Source organism: Rissa tridactyla, chromosome 10 (genome assembly GCF_028500815.1).
Source record: "Rissa tridactyla isolate bRisTri1 chromosome 10, bRisTri1.patW.cur.20221130, whole genome shotgun sequence".
Taxonomy (NCBI): domain Eukaryota; kingdom Metazoa; phylum Chordata; class Aves; order Charadriiformes; family Laridae; genus Rissa; species Rissa tridactyla.
The window spans coordinates 21,641,703-21,656,843 of NC_071475.1; the positions used below are offsets into that span (position 1 = coordinate 21,641,703).

At 38.2% G+C, this 15,141-nt stretch overlaps 1 protein-coding gene across 4 annotated transcripts in view; it reads left to right on the forward strand.

Moving 5' to 3' along the window:
• Positions 1 to 15,141, forward strand: part of ATG7 (autophagy related 7) — a 109,176-nt gene that overhangs the window by 61,397 nt on the left and 32,638 nt on the right. Inside the window, exon 19 of one of the 4 annotated variants that reach the window (XM_054216011.1) lies at positions 1,359 to 1,412. The exons of the other annotated variants lie outside the window; for them this stretch is intronic. Within the exon in view, the coding sequence (XP_054071986.1) occupies positions 1,359 to 1,397 (39 nt within the window). The 3' untranslated portion in view covers positions 1,398 to 1,412. Of the gene's footprint in view, positions 1 to 1,358; positions 1,413 to 15,141 lie in introns of those variants that run through there. 4 annotated transcript variants of the gene reach the window in all.

A 15,141-nucleotide genomic window follows, 5' to 3' on the forward strand; every position in this document is an offset into this window, starting at 1 on the left:
ACTACTACTGAAGAGAATATGAAGACATAACAAAGCAAGAGCTAATTACTACAGTGCGACAGCTGGTTTTGCTGTTTCTTGATTATTTAAAAAAAAAAATCATCTGAGTTCTAGTTCCTTTTGTTTTCCTCACTTTGTGTAACTGTAGTATATGAAGTTCGCTATCCTATGACTCATTCTTCCCACAAATAACATTTCTTTGAATAGCCGTTGTACAAACACCATTTCGTATTAGTTGTCTTAGTTGGTAATTGTGTAGACATTTTTTTCCCCTCCTGGATGAGTGATTTATGTGCACAATCCCTGGATCTGCCTCTGCCACACGCGGGGCATACCAAAGTAGTGGTAATACTGCGCTGTACCGCTCTGCCTGGGATTACTGTGCTCATGGTTTTGAGCAAACAGGGTCGGCTGGTAGAGTCCCTCAATCACGAAACTAGTCTTAGTCTCTTTCTCCACAAGCAAATAGTCTTATGTCTAACAAATTCTGAGATTTTGTATGTGTTTTCAGGGACAGACAGTCATGAAATTGAGGCTTGATTTTAATTCTTAGTAGAACTAAAAAAGATAATGGACAAAGAAGGGGCAAATTCAAACTAAGATGTTATTTCCAGCCTCCAAAAGAAGCCACTTTGCGTGAGTTTGGTTCACTATAATAAATACAAAAAAGAATTGTGGAAGCTAAATGACTGAGGTTCATTCAGATAAAGAATTAAAGAGCATCTGTTGTAGTTTTCATACGTGAATGATGGCTGGGTGCTCTATTTTAACTTTATCATTATAGGCAGTCGTGGCCACGGATGTAGGCTTTCCTGGTGCTTTCGCAATACTTCACATTTTCTCTGCTGGCACAATGGAACTGGCAAGCTCCTACGAGAGAATTCTCTACTGAATTACCTATACTCCCTGAGCCTGTCCAACTGTGCTAGCATACATTCATGACAGCAGCACGCGTGGATATTGATATGGTCATCGTCCTCTCCAGCTGTCTTTGGTTCCCCGGAGAGAGGGTGGATTCACTGGGGACGGCCTTTGGAATGAGTCCAGACTATAAAACACAAGCTCACGCTTTTAGATGGGTAGTGAAATACTTTAAACCCTGCCTTCCTTGGACCTACGGGTTTTGTGTTGGTTGGAGCTACTTTTTTGATATTTCTGCTTTCTGGATTTAATCTAGAGTTTAGAAATTGGATCAAATTGCTTAATGCATTTAATATGTAATTTAACATTTTAATGTGTGTTTAATATGTATGATTGCAGATTGTATTTTGATTACTCAACAAAGTAAAATCTTGGTTATAGCTGAAACGTGGTGATAAAAGTTCAAGGAGCTGACAGTGAATTCTCTTTTTATACAGTGGAAACGAGAGATGGTTATGGGAGATTTGGGAAAATGAGGTAATACTTGCTATTAAATATATTTTTAGTTAAATTGAGGCGTAAAGGTCACAAACATGATTTTCCTGCTAAGTGAGGTTAAACTTAAGCAAGGTTGGTCATAAAAAAAAACCTAAACAACCATCACTTTTTATAATGTAGCATGAGTAACATCCTTATCTCATAAGTAATAGCTGGTGGAGGAAGCTATGTGAGTTTTCAGGACAGTACCAGGAAAAAGTTAGTGTATTTGGAAAACTGCTAGGATGTAAGCTCACTTACAAGAAAGGAAAATTTGGTTTTCATAAAGAAATTTCTAAATTTTGAAGAATGAATACTGTGATCGTTGAGCCTTTTGCTTTCAAAGGAGAATGATGTTCACCAGCTTTAGCATAACATCTGCTGTCCTTCATTCTTATTGTAAAATGGGTTTTTTCTTTACTCTCTTCTGTTTAAAAGCAAAAGGAAAGAACTTGTGGCAGAGAAAATTGCTTATAGAATAGGCTGCCTGTTTAGAAACATTATTTTAGTGTGGAGGGATGAGGTAATAGTGTAAAGCAATAAGCAGAAAGCTGCAATGTTTGGTATCAAAAGCAACTTCACAGTCACGATCCTTATTGTACTTCTTTTAAAATTTCGTGGGGGGCTCTGATTAGTGTATCCGTTTCAGGAAGAGCATCAAGAGTACTCTGATTTCGTATTTAAATATGGGATCTGATTAATACTTCAGGCATGCTAGAGAGCTATAACATTAAAACTGTTGTTACTATAGTGAGATGCCATTATAGACATCACGAGACTTGTTATACAAGGAAACACCATTACGTTGGATTAAAGAAGCTGCCAAAGGCTTGAAGGATTTATGGGTGCTGCCACTTTGAGTTATACATAACTTCATTATTTTGTTGAAGATGTTTTGATCTAGAATTCATGAAGCACAATAAATGCTGATGAAATGAATCGTCAGGTTTGACAGCTTTTAACTGATACTGAGCGAATGATGAATTTTATTGTAGTATTCTTGAAGTCTCAAAATTGCTGTGATAATTTAGAGAAAGTAATAAATTGAGCATTTGCACAGAGAAATGAAACTAATATTCTTTATAACTGGAGTGACATGCATCAGAATTGACATGACCAAGTCATCAATTTAAGCATGTTTCTTAAATGACTTATTGTTCGTATGCACGTGGGAGAGGAAATGGTCCATTGTGTTGGTGGAGGGGGAGTCTGTGGCCTGCATCTTGGAGCCAAAGAATGGTGAGAGCAGTCAGTGTCTGCAAAGACGTGAGGAGGGAACGTGCGGACGAGCGAGAGCAATGCCGATGCACCGGCCGTGTGTGTCGGAGCAAGGCAAGAACAGAGCGCCATCAGAAATCTCAGCGGGGCCGTCCCGGGGACAGACAGAGGGGCTGACAGCTGGTGTGGTTTGAAAGGGGTCTGGAGCCTGCTGAAGTGCTGGGTAGGCTGAGGGAGTGAGTTTCAAATGTTCTGAGTTTGAGGGGCGTAAAGGAGTTTTGAAGAAAAGAGATTGCAAGCCTGAGGCAAAGAGGAAGTGGGAAAATGTGGGTTTAGAAACAAAGGACTTAAATTTGCCTTTTTTCTGCGGCATCTCCAAGATTTAGTCACGGTTAGTGTAATTAGAAGGGACGATGAAATGTAAATTCATAACAGCACAGTGGTTGGTGTGCTGGGCTCATGCAAGGTCTCTTTTTTTTTTGTGTGTGTAATGTGAATTAAGAGTTCAGTGAATGCATATCATGTCAATTTGATCATTCCATTAATCATTGCTGTATAAAATTGGCTGCGTTTGAACGTTGCTTCATTAACCCAGCTCAGAGGCTAGTGTGACATCCAGTAACTCTGTTCCATGATGTGAAGTCTGTAGTACTGCAGAGATGTTTCAAAACTATTATTATTTTAACAGCTGGTTAATTACCAATTCTTTATTGGGTTGTTAGAGTTAGCTGAGCAGTCACCGTTTGCTCTTGTTACCATGATGCAGAATTAGTATTATGTGCATTAATGTATTAGTAAATCTGAATGAGAAATGAGCAATAACCAATGATGAAAGGCTTTTAAGTTTTGAAATAGTCTTACAACATTTGCTTCTTACAAGCAATACTATAAAAATAAAATATTTAGTGGCAGAAATTGTTCCTGAGTTTCATTCAACTCTCCCTCTTTATGTGACTCAGGAATTTAGTTATGTAAAAATATGACTAAGTCCCTTTTGCCTTTGAGGTATAGACCTGGATGAAATCCAGTATTGGATTTCAGTAAATTGGAAAAGTTCTTTCCCAGTCTTTTTAACTTTGAATTTGGGACAAAACTACATAAAAGCTGGAATAGTTTCCTCATCTAAGTATTCCATGTTCAGGTTTGTTTTTTTTCTCTCTTCAGATAGTGTCTGATTACTAAATTAAGCTCTCAGCATTAATAAATCATTCCCCTGCAGAATAAAACCTTTAATTTCTCGTACTTGCTGTCTTTTGTACCTTTTGATTGTAGCTCTTAGGGCTGTGGAGTGAATCCCTGGGTAGAGACAGCAGAGAGAGAGAGTAAAAAGGAATCCAGGTGCATACTGTATCGGTTCTTAGGGTGACATGCTTAACATATGCCTGGTATTTGAAAGTGATGTATTGACTCCTTTTAACAGTATGCTATTTGGGTTATTTTTTTATGTGATGAAAAGTCAAGTGTGGTCTCTGTCACAACCTGACCAAACGACTGTTTTTTTCAGCAGCATACGCTGTGTGGTGGAATACGTTTGAGGCACAGCAGGGCGCAGTAAATGCAAGCAGGGAGGGAAGCCTCGCGGAGGAGGGTGGTTCAGAGCTGCGTGCGCACTGCTTAAAACCCGAACTCGCCCACCTGCCCGGCCTGCACGCGCAGTGCTGGCAGTTCATGTGCCTTACCATTTAGAGGGTAAAGGAGTGTCTGCAGAGCCGGCCATGTGGAAAGTGTTTTCTGGTCTGAGCTGTTGCATGCTGACTTGCAAAACCTACGTTCCAAATCGCCTTGGAATATATTAACTTTTAATTTCTTGTTCCATGCTGTACAGGGCATCACAGAATCAAAGTCTTAAAATGCTAACAGTCCATTCGTTCTGTGTGTCTTCAGAGATGGAGAACAGAAGGGAAGAATGGAAATGATCTCCTACCAATATTATATATTAGTGGCAATTAGGAAAAGTCTATTAGTCCACAAAAAACAACAGCTGGAATTTATCTTGTCTTGCAAGCTTTCAGCTAATTTTTCTCACTGTATCCCACCCAAAGGTATTTTTAAAAACTGTTTGGACAAAGATGGCTCTTATTCTCTCCCTTGTGCTTATATTGACATAGTCACAGATGTTGTTACTATGCAAACCACTATTATTTTTTTCTCTTAAATACTTTCCTGGTTTTCCTTTTGCTGTGACAATTTTTTCGTTGTTGTTGGGAGATGGAACTATTTCATTCATGGGCCACAAATGTTCTCTTTTAAGTATTCAAAACGTCTCATCCTTCTATTGTGTTTTTCCAGTTTACTATAATGTGCTCCAGTCCTGTTCCAATATAGTTTTGTTTTAACTTTCCGTTCCTGTTATTTTTAAAATTTTCTCAGTATTGCTTTAGTTTTCCAAGATGTATCATCGCTGTCATTTTAGCGATGAAATTCTGCTGTCTCATTCACTTACTTCAATCCGGTCTACAATTTACTTTGTGTTTAACCGTATCATAACACTTTTTCTCGCGTGTCCTATGTCATCCATAATTTTCTATTTGATTCACACCTCTTTGCAGTAGCTTCGAATGCCCACTTTGTGTCAGCTGTATGTTTTAAGTGTGCATCTGCACGATTCAAAATAAAAATGGTAACCTTTTCAACTTCCAGATTTACAAACTTACTTCATGTTATTTAATGATAAACTCTCTGAATAAACAGTTCTAGATTCCTATTATATTTCTATTATTTTATTATAGTAGTCGTAGTAAGTTGACACAGGACTGCTTCTAAACAGTTTGCTTTTCAATAACGGACCTGGTTTTCTATCGGAAGGCCATGCAAAAGTGCGGTTCATAAGTGGTTCTTTCTTGCACTTGTCACGTTCAACATTGTCATGTTAAAAAAAAACTCAGACGTTTTCTTCCATCTTTTTTTTTTTCCCCACAATAATCTGGTACATAAGTAATGTGACATTTATTCTGCAAATGCTTTCGTTTTCAACAACTACTTGACAACTTAAATGAATTACATTAGTAGTGAAGCTGTTAACTGGTTTATATTTAAATTTATTTTGATTTGTACTTCAGTATTTAAATTGGTTCTTTACAAGGACTGGTGCTTAAGATTAAGATCAAGTAAGGCTTTGGCATTTCCTTTGTTTTCTTTAGCTACTGTGTGTGTGCGATGGCATGTGTGCTGTTTTCTGGCTTCGCAGCACAATTGCCTTGCCTCGGTGCTTACCCTTTTTACCTATAAAGTCAATTTAGCAGTCTGGTTGATTTCCCATTCTTCTTGTACAAACATGCATCTTCCAATGGCTGTGTTCCTGTTGAGCAATACGGAATTGTCAGTACCTGTTTTTCTTGACTGTTAAGTATCAGGTGTAATTTAACAGTCATTTTGGGGAAATATTCTTTCAGTCCGTTGCCCCTTGTCAGCACCTTCCTCACCTGGGGACAGTTTGTGCCTCCAGTATTATTCTAATAGACGTCTGCCGCCAAGTCCTTTTACTTCCGAGATTTGACATTTAAACACCAAGAGTTACAATTAAATACTAACATTTATATAGAAGAAGCTTGCTTTCTCTCTCTTATTTTTTCCTTATCTTACTTCGTCCTGCCCGAGACTAGTATTTCATCTACTGTAATTTCATGGATTCCTAAGGAAAAGAAGGGCTGTCCACATAACGATACTTACTGCAGTATCTTAGATGCAGAGCAACCTCTGTCTTTCTTTTAAAATGTTATATATTCATTGTCAAAACTAGATGTCTGCCCTCATTAGCAGTGACTTCAGGCATGAGTCAGTCCATCTGTTTCTGGTCCGTACATTTCACATCCATTAATATTTTGCATCAGAGCTTTCTATACATTTTATGGGAGGTGTTTTTTTTTTTTTAATGTTTTATTTTGTGTGTGTCTCCTAAGCAATGCTATTATTTCACCAGAATACCATGGAAAGAGTGGAGCATATGAAAAAGCGGGACTAAATCTCTTGATTGCAGTTGTGGAGTCTTTTGCATTAAAACCCTTGTTGGCCTCTTAGGTCGCATGTTTTGTTTTTTTGTTACAAGCCGGAGCATGTTGATGTTACTAACAATTCCCATATATGTTTTTTTAAACACACACACGAGAAGGAGCCCCTTCTGTTGCTGACTGTTCATGTGTTCAGCTGGGATCTCTCTACTTCTTTATACCCTGCAGAGAAACACCCAGTGAGGGAAATACCAGCGAGGAGTTTGTCACTATTGTTCTCACCGTTGACTTAAGCACATTTTAAGTCTAGTTTTTATCTCTGGCAGTTGAGTATAGTCACAGGAAAATACTGGAAGTTCTTGGAATTACAAAGATATCAATTTGCTAGCCAAATTTTCCCTGGCTAAGCAGTGACAAAGGCTGCCAGTTGATCAGAGTTTTATGTGGTGTTTTTTTCCGATGAGAACTACTGTTTGCTCTGAGATCATCAAAACTTACTTTCAACATTAGATTTTAGTTGTTTCCAGAGTTAGAATATGCGTTCTCAGTTATGGAACACTGATCAGATCATAGCTGAAGTTGTTAATCTTAAAATTCTGCAATTAAATTACATTAAATCCAGTATATTAGTAATTTTAGCAGAATGTTCTAATCCAAAATGAAAATCAGATGTTCTTCATGGAAATAGGGAAGTCCAGACAATGGGTATTGTATTTAGGTTATAAGACTTGTGTTCTTTTTTTTTTTTTTTTAATTTTCATTGTTTACGTTGTAGGCAAGTCTTTGCTCATTTTAAGGAACAAAACTATTAGTTTTAAAACATTTTTTTAAAATTTGTATCCAAAAATATTTCTCTTGAGTTGTATAAAGAATCAGGTCCTTTGGAAATCCATTGCCCTCATGAATGGACTCCTGGTGAGCGAGGAATTTTTATGACTCCCTTAAAAAACAATTGCAAGCATTCCACAAAAAAACAATACATTGATTTTGGGGGACATTTTTATGAGTATTCGATAATAATTTGTTCTCCAATGTTTATTTCAGTATGGTATTTTGTAATTTTTAACTTAATTATACTAAGAATTCTCTCATAGCAGCGGAGAGCGCAGAGCTCTGGAGCATGAGTCAATGCTGTTCCAATTAGCAAGGGCAGATACAGGACCAAGGGTGATTATTTCATTGATTTCCATGGGTTCTGGAGGAAGAGCCAGGATAGTTCAGTTACATAGGCCAGCTGCTGTCTTTCTATTTCTTTTTGCAATTATTTTGGCAATTTTGATCTTTTTTTTCCCTCAACTGGTTTTTCCTTCTGTATTTTTCATTAATAAATTTCACATGTGATTTTGCTTTGGTTTGTTTTTCTTGTTTCTTTCAGGGCTGTTTTTGATGAATTGTTGACCATAATAATAGTTACGTTGGTATTGGCTTTTCCTGCCCTTTGCGTAAACTGCTGCAAGTGCCAGTTCATATTTTGCTGCACAATAAGCCAGTGCACCATCGATGTGACAGCAGCAGCTCTTGGTACAGCACAAACCCTGATGTTGTTGATATTACAGAAGAGTTTTGTTTGAAAAATTGGGGGTAAGGGGGTAAGGTAACATCACTGGGCTGCTCATTGCCCCCAGGAGATCGCAGTTGCATGCTCTTATTGTTGCTTTTGGGTAAGATTTACTTTCTACTGCTCAATGCGCAAATAATCCAGGAGATCCTGTTATCACCACAAGTACAACTTTTAATTCAGATCATGATAAGTTCCTGCAATATTTTTCTGATTTTGATTCATGTCAATAATGTTTCGTCAACCCTGAGTGAGCTCACAAGGAAAATGATAACATTTAGAAACGGAAAAATGTTACGCAGCCAGTACGAATCTGTTGCCTGGGGTTTCAGGGAGACGTTTCAGCCTCTGTTTCCACATTTCTGTCAAACCTGTGTCTATCGCTCCTGTTCTCAGCAAGTTTTTCTCAAGAATTATCTCCTTTACTCTGTTAGGTAGAATTGAGAACTGCAGAAGCGCTGCGGTGCTGTGCTGCCCTTGTTCTGTGGCTGGGAGCAGGAGGTGGGTTAGCAGAGATAACTAAACCCGACTTCTTTATCTGCACGTGAATAACAAAAGTATGAAGCATGAATATGGCCATCAGCACAGAGACATTGGCTGATCAGATTTTGCAGATTCTTTTTCATTTAAGGGAGCCTGGCAGACTTTCAAAGGTTACTGCTGTCAGAAAATTATAAAATGGAAAAATACAAATCAAAGCTACAGTGATCTCCTTCCAACTAAAACTATCTTAAGCGAGAGCAGAAAGTCACTCTGTCAAAAACCAGATGACTCCTCAGTTGTCCAGAACAGCGCGGGGATAACATCAGAATGCAGAAATGAGAGATCATGCTCTGATGCTGAGGAAGGGAACGGGATGCTGTGAAGCAACGCTGCTCTCCAGGCACTGGGATTTGCCCACTGTCTCTCTTACAAAGATTCTCGCAAGGATTCCTGGTATTTCTGTCTGAATCAGTATCATAACGCTCAGAACTGCGACAGGGATGTGTATCGTGGTTCAGCACTGGCTTGGCCTCTGCACAAAGATCGAAGAAATAGATGTAAGCGTCAGGATAAGAGCAACTAACTATAAATAGGTGTACAACGTGGGTTCTTGTTAGGTGTTTTTAGGAGGGTAAAATGTTGCTGATCTAGTGTAAGTTCAGGCTTGATTGCAGTCTGTGATTTCTAATTCGCTAACAAATTTTACAGAGGTTTTATTTCATCAACATAAAAAGCCTTTGCAAAAGATAGGAATTTTTATTATAGAGGAGCTGAGAAAGCAGCTTGTGTGTGTACTTCTCCCCACTGATGTTTGTGGAAAACTCACAGAAGCAGAAAAAAGGCCTTTTAAACCCAAAATCTGTTACTGCTATATGGCAGTACTTTCTAGTTGCTGAACGAATAATTATGGTTTTAGGGGTTTAGAAATGCTCGACAATTTCCTGGCTATAAATGCCCTTGCTGTCAGATGATGCTATTCCGACTCATGGAACGCGGGGCTGTCGGGAGCCGTACCGTGGGCAGCCCGCTCCCACGCAGCCAGTGACGCGTCTGTAGCCATGAGCAGTCCCTTCATCGGGGCTTACGCAAAACAGGGAATCTCCCATCCTCCCTGCTCCCTGCGAGATGCATCGGGGGAAGCTGCTATTACTAAGGAGCGTGTCAGCAGTTCCGAGGGAATTGAAGGAGTGGAGAGCAAATTGAAACTTGGGTGTCATCTATATTGTTAATTCGATACCGAAACTAAGGACCTTTTCAGGTTTCTGTTGTGGCAGCTGTAGTTTACTCAACTGTATCTTAAAACTATGCGTATACTAATCTGAAATAATTTGTAACTAATTTTGCAAACTGCTTTAAAAATTTATTATGCAACTATCCAAATATTTCCCCAAATAAAAGCCAGCAAATAGATTTCTTGCTGGTAACCCATTACGTGCTTTTGTCAAAAAAAGTGAGTGGATAAGTGAATTTTCACAGAGAAAGCAACACATTCATCTTGTATTTTCCTCAAAGTTCTTCGCAATACAAAATGGATGTGCAACCTCTGTCTGAAATAATTAGCCGTGGTTTGCTAGGGGAATTTTGGTACTTTCATGTTGTACTAGCTTTTGATCAAAATTTCCCTGCTCTGCCTTGTGTAATTCTGGCCATCTGGATTAAAAGGTTCTCTTAATCTTAAATACAGATTGTAACTCTTTCTTTTTGAGCGCACTGCCATAAAATTCTGGCAAGTTTCCAGCTTTCTTCATTAAAGCTTTCTTTATTATGGTTTTTCGGCCATTAAATGATTGTTATGCACAATGGGTTCTTGATTATAATTTGCTGAAACTGGGAATCAGTTACAACAGTAATCCAGTTCTGTAATTAAAAGAGAGCATGTTTATACCTGCTAGGATCTTCTGAGAGCTATTAAGGGTGAGGGAAAAAACAGAGTTGAAAGGCAAGAATTTCTGCTAATAAGACATTGCAGCATTCTAATCTGACAGTGTTTTGTGCTGTATTGTGGAAGTGTGACTTTCTACATAATAACTACATTTGAACCAAAATTTGTGGTTGTGACAGGGATAAAAGGACAGTTTTTTCTGTCATAAAACTTCTCACATCTCCTATTTTTGTTTTGGATTTAGAAAGGAGTGTGCATTTCTAGCAGAAAAAGTGCACTTGAGGATCCTTGAATCCAGCCCAAGTTTTGTAGAATTTTTATCGTTTTGTATGGTTTTTCTCAGGGGGTTCAAACTCACTTTCATTGTTTCTCCACTGTAAAGTTTTGAAAAATTGTGAGACTATTACTAGCTTGAGAATTATTTTAAAAGTGAGTATTCATAGGTGTGTGCATCACCACTTTGTATTTTGGCTGTTGCGCAACTGAGAGAAATGTAAACTTGTTTTAGCTGCATACTTGTTATGGACAAGCAGTAGTATGAAATAGCTGATGCTATAATTTAGTCTGATCCTTAGCGGTACATTACTGATAATTTAAAGTATATACATGATAACTATCGTAAACTGTAGAAAATATAGATTTCTTTAGTTATGTAGCAGCTTTACAATACTCTTTTTCCCTAACCTGTATCTGCCTTATCTGCTAACGCTACATCTTGGAGATTCGTTTTAGAAAATCTGCATCTAGAAAACCTTTCTGGGAACTGAATCTGTGGAATTTTGCTGAGATGAAGCTGCTTAATGAAATAATTTAATTTAAAATTTTATAAGCATGTATTTGGCTGAAAACAATTTTGTTTGGAAGCTGAGAAGTAAAAAGTGCACATACCAACACCGTATGTGCAACAAATTCCTGTCTTGAAATTAACTCCTAGTCTGCAGTGAATCACACATACGGTATGTCAGAACTTCACTTTTTCATATATTCTTTCTCTTGATCTCTCAAATTGAGGCAACACAATGTTACTTATTGACTGAAATAGATTATATGTAGGCTATGGACTAAGCAATATGGAATAAAAATTAATGCAAGCTGCAGAATTTAAGTGCTCTTTCCACAAAATCGTAGAATCACAGAATGGTTAGAGTTGGAAGGGACCTTAAAGACACCTCCCACCAGCCCAGGTTGCTCCAAGCCCCGTCCAACCTGGCCTTGAACCCCTCCAGGGATGGGGCAGCCACAGCTTCTCTGGGCAACCTGGGCCAGGGGCTCACCACCCTCACAGCAAAGAATTTCTTCCTAATATCTAATCTAAATCTCCCTTCTTGCAGTTTAAAACTCTTCCTCCTCATCCTATGGCTCCCCTCCCTGATCAAGAGTCCCCCCGAGCTCTCCTATAGGCCCCCTTCAGGGACTGGAAGGCTGCTATAAGGTCTCCCATCTAAATTTCCATCTAAATGGAATTGTTGATGGTGTAATCAGGAGATTTTAGTCTTGCTAAAGAAGTGAGGAATATGGACTGGAATAAAAACAGTAATTCATAATATTCTGTCTTTACTGAACATAGTGAACCTTAGCGTTCTATTGAACGTACGATTGAAACGTGCAAGTCTTTTGAGGATAATTTAAATAACTTGGAAGTTCAGAGTTACCTGAAAAATCCCTTCTCCTTTCATACAAATATTTTCTTTTCCTTTTTATGAGTTTTTTTTTTTTTTTAAGAAGTTTTGTTGATTTTGGAAAAAGTAAAAGGCGTTTCTTGTGACTCTAATCTTCTCAATGGCAAGCCCTTGCACTTCCTTTGCCAATAGTTTATTTCATATGTATTCAGTCCAGTTTTCTTTTTACATATGTGAAATAACAGTTTGGCAAGTGGTAAACAAAATATATACAGTGAAGAAAAAAAAGACTTGTAATTTTTTTAAACGAAAAGATTTATTTTATGAAATAATCCTTTCATTGAAGTGAATAATTAAAGCTAAAATAAATAAGATCTTATAAGAGATTGCAGAGTAATTATGTAACTTTTAAGAAACAAGAGTTCATGGTAATGAAGTATTTTCATTTTACTAGGTTTTTCTTGGAAAAGTACAGTATCATGTGATGGTATACCACAGTGTGAGAGTAGTTTGCTGGTACAAAATCCAAACATCACAAAGTAATTTCCAAGGACCAGATGTTTATCACTTCCCCGTTACGGAAGAGAGCAGAAAGGTTCTTAGTTAAAGTTTCTCGCCTGGAACTCCAGTGTAACTGCACAGTGGGCTTTCGTACAGAGTGACTGAGCACTCGCCCACAACCCAGAAAGGATTTACTTTTGAAGAAAGAAAATTGCTCATATGACTACATAGTCAGTAGCCAGAGCGTTACCTGGTATAACTGTGAGTAAATTAGCTAGAAGCATTTCTGTTTCAGTCAATATTTGGCGTGGCTTTGGTTCACTTTGGCCCATGCAGAGGCTTCTTTTACTCTTGTAAACTAAGAATTCAAGCAGCTTTGATATTTAGAGTAACGGTGACAAGACTTCCTCTCTCCTCTTTCCTACCTCCCTTTGCTTAGCAGGAGTTTTAAGAGGTATTTTAGGGGTAGAGGACAGAGGGAGGTTCTTTTTCTTTAAGGCAGTGGTTAAAATATATGGTGAAGAGATGTCAATTAATTTTTTCCAAGAAGAAAAGAGTGTAGGCAGTGGGCCCAGTGGTTAAGTCTATGCTGTGCCACTGGGCAAATTGCTTCTGTATGTCTCTCAGCTGATTTTTGTTTGTATGTGCCTTAGCTGATTTCTTTGGAGCAGATGCTCTATATCAGTTCGTTATTGTTCTGTACGAGGCAGAGCGGGATTCTGGTCTTTCTGAAACAAGATTTAGGATGCAGCCAAGCTGATTAAAAACAAAAGAAACAAAAAACTCTTCTCAATACCTGTTTCCCTAGAGTTAAACCTTATGAGAAGAGAAAGATCTCAGAGAATGGCAGGAAGGTCTCTTGCTGGAGGTATGTTAAAAGGGCTGTTGTTGAGGAAAGAAACCCAGTTCTGATAGGACCCGAGGCTGAAAACACCTGTACGAAATGTGGGTTGCACTTGAGGGGTGCCTTTAATGAGAGTGCTTTGTTTCAAGTGTACACCACTTAAAACAGGTAGGTATTGATTTAATGGGACTGATCGACTACCTCAGCATAGGTAGTGAAAATTTATTTTATAACGCTTGCACGGTTTCTAGATTTTAACTGATACACAACACAACTGGGGGCAGAGTGGGAAACAGCAGTTCCCTAGGCAAGACGAAGAAGCCGTTAGAAACAAGTGAGCCACCTTACAGTCTTACACTGAATTTTTCCAAATATTCTAGCCATATGAAATGGCTTCTGCCGACCTGGGAGGTAACATAGCTAGGTGTGCCGAAAGCTGCACACAGAAAACTCCCAACTTTACCACTGGTGCCAACAGCACAGGCTTGGGGCAGGGGGCATCGGTCACTCTTGGATGCTGAGCTGACAGAAGCAATGAATTTGGAAACAAAATCTTTAGCCTGCAAAACTCTATTCATGCTACCCCAAGACATCCAGCCAGTCATCTCGGCCAAAATGTTTTGACAATGCAAGTTCTTGTACCCAACTGAGTAAGCATTACTTTAATTGGCTCTGGCTTATCTCCAAATATGTTGTTATTAGGTTCCGTATTAATTACTGATCTCTCTTTATAGCTCACGAGACGCAATTGAATGTTATTCATAAATACAAAGGCACTGAAGCTCAACTATCACATCTTAATATATACTTGTTTGAACAGTTATTTAATAATTTAAATACATCTTGTTATATAATTACTAATTTATATAATTTTTGTGAACTATATAAAAAATTAAATTTAGTTCACATTCTTTTCATTTTTTCTTTTTCTTTTCATGTTTTCTGTGTGTACAGATTATTACATAGGAACTACTTACAGGCAATAAAGCCTATGTAAAAGAAAGAGCTTATATCAGTGCCTTTGCTTTTCCTTGAGGAATATTTTCTCCAAGGTGATTTATTTCATCATTTGCATTTGCCTTGACGGTGGGATGTTGTGCTCTTAGTGTATATGGATTTGTGTCTTTGATATGCTTCTGTTCTGGTTGTTCTTCAGTGTTCACTGTGTATTATTCAAGCTCTTGTTTCCTGTCTTTTTATACTTCTTGGCTTTTCTTCAGTAGATTATGATTTGAAAAAGAAAATATTTTCCTTGTTTTACCTAGTTAACTAGTGTGATTGATGAGCATCCACGGAAACTTCACTGGGGCGCTGAGTTTTTATCTTTTTGAAGCGCGTTGAGTTGTCAGACGTGGGGTCAAATTCTTATTTTCCTGTTACCTTGAATACAGACTGACTCAAGTACTAAGAAGTGTCCCCAGACACACGCACAATTCCAGGTGATGTCTGTTACAGTAGGTGTGGGTATAACCTACTGTTGAGCAGCGACACGCTACCTGCCACTGCTTTAAATGCAACTGCGTTGCTCTGCTGGGCTCATTTTCATTAAGGCTACATCAGTATTCTCTGCGCCGTGTCCACAGGTGGATTTTTGCATTACAAGTAATTCTAATATAGCATGCACCAAAACTGTGTTCTTACTAATTAATAGATGTGTTGTGTTATGACATAATTGAAGGGCAATTTGAAGT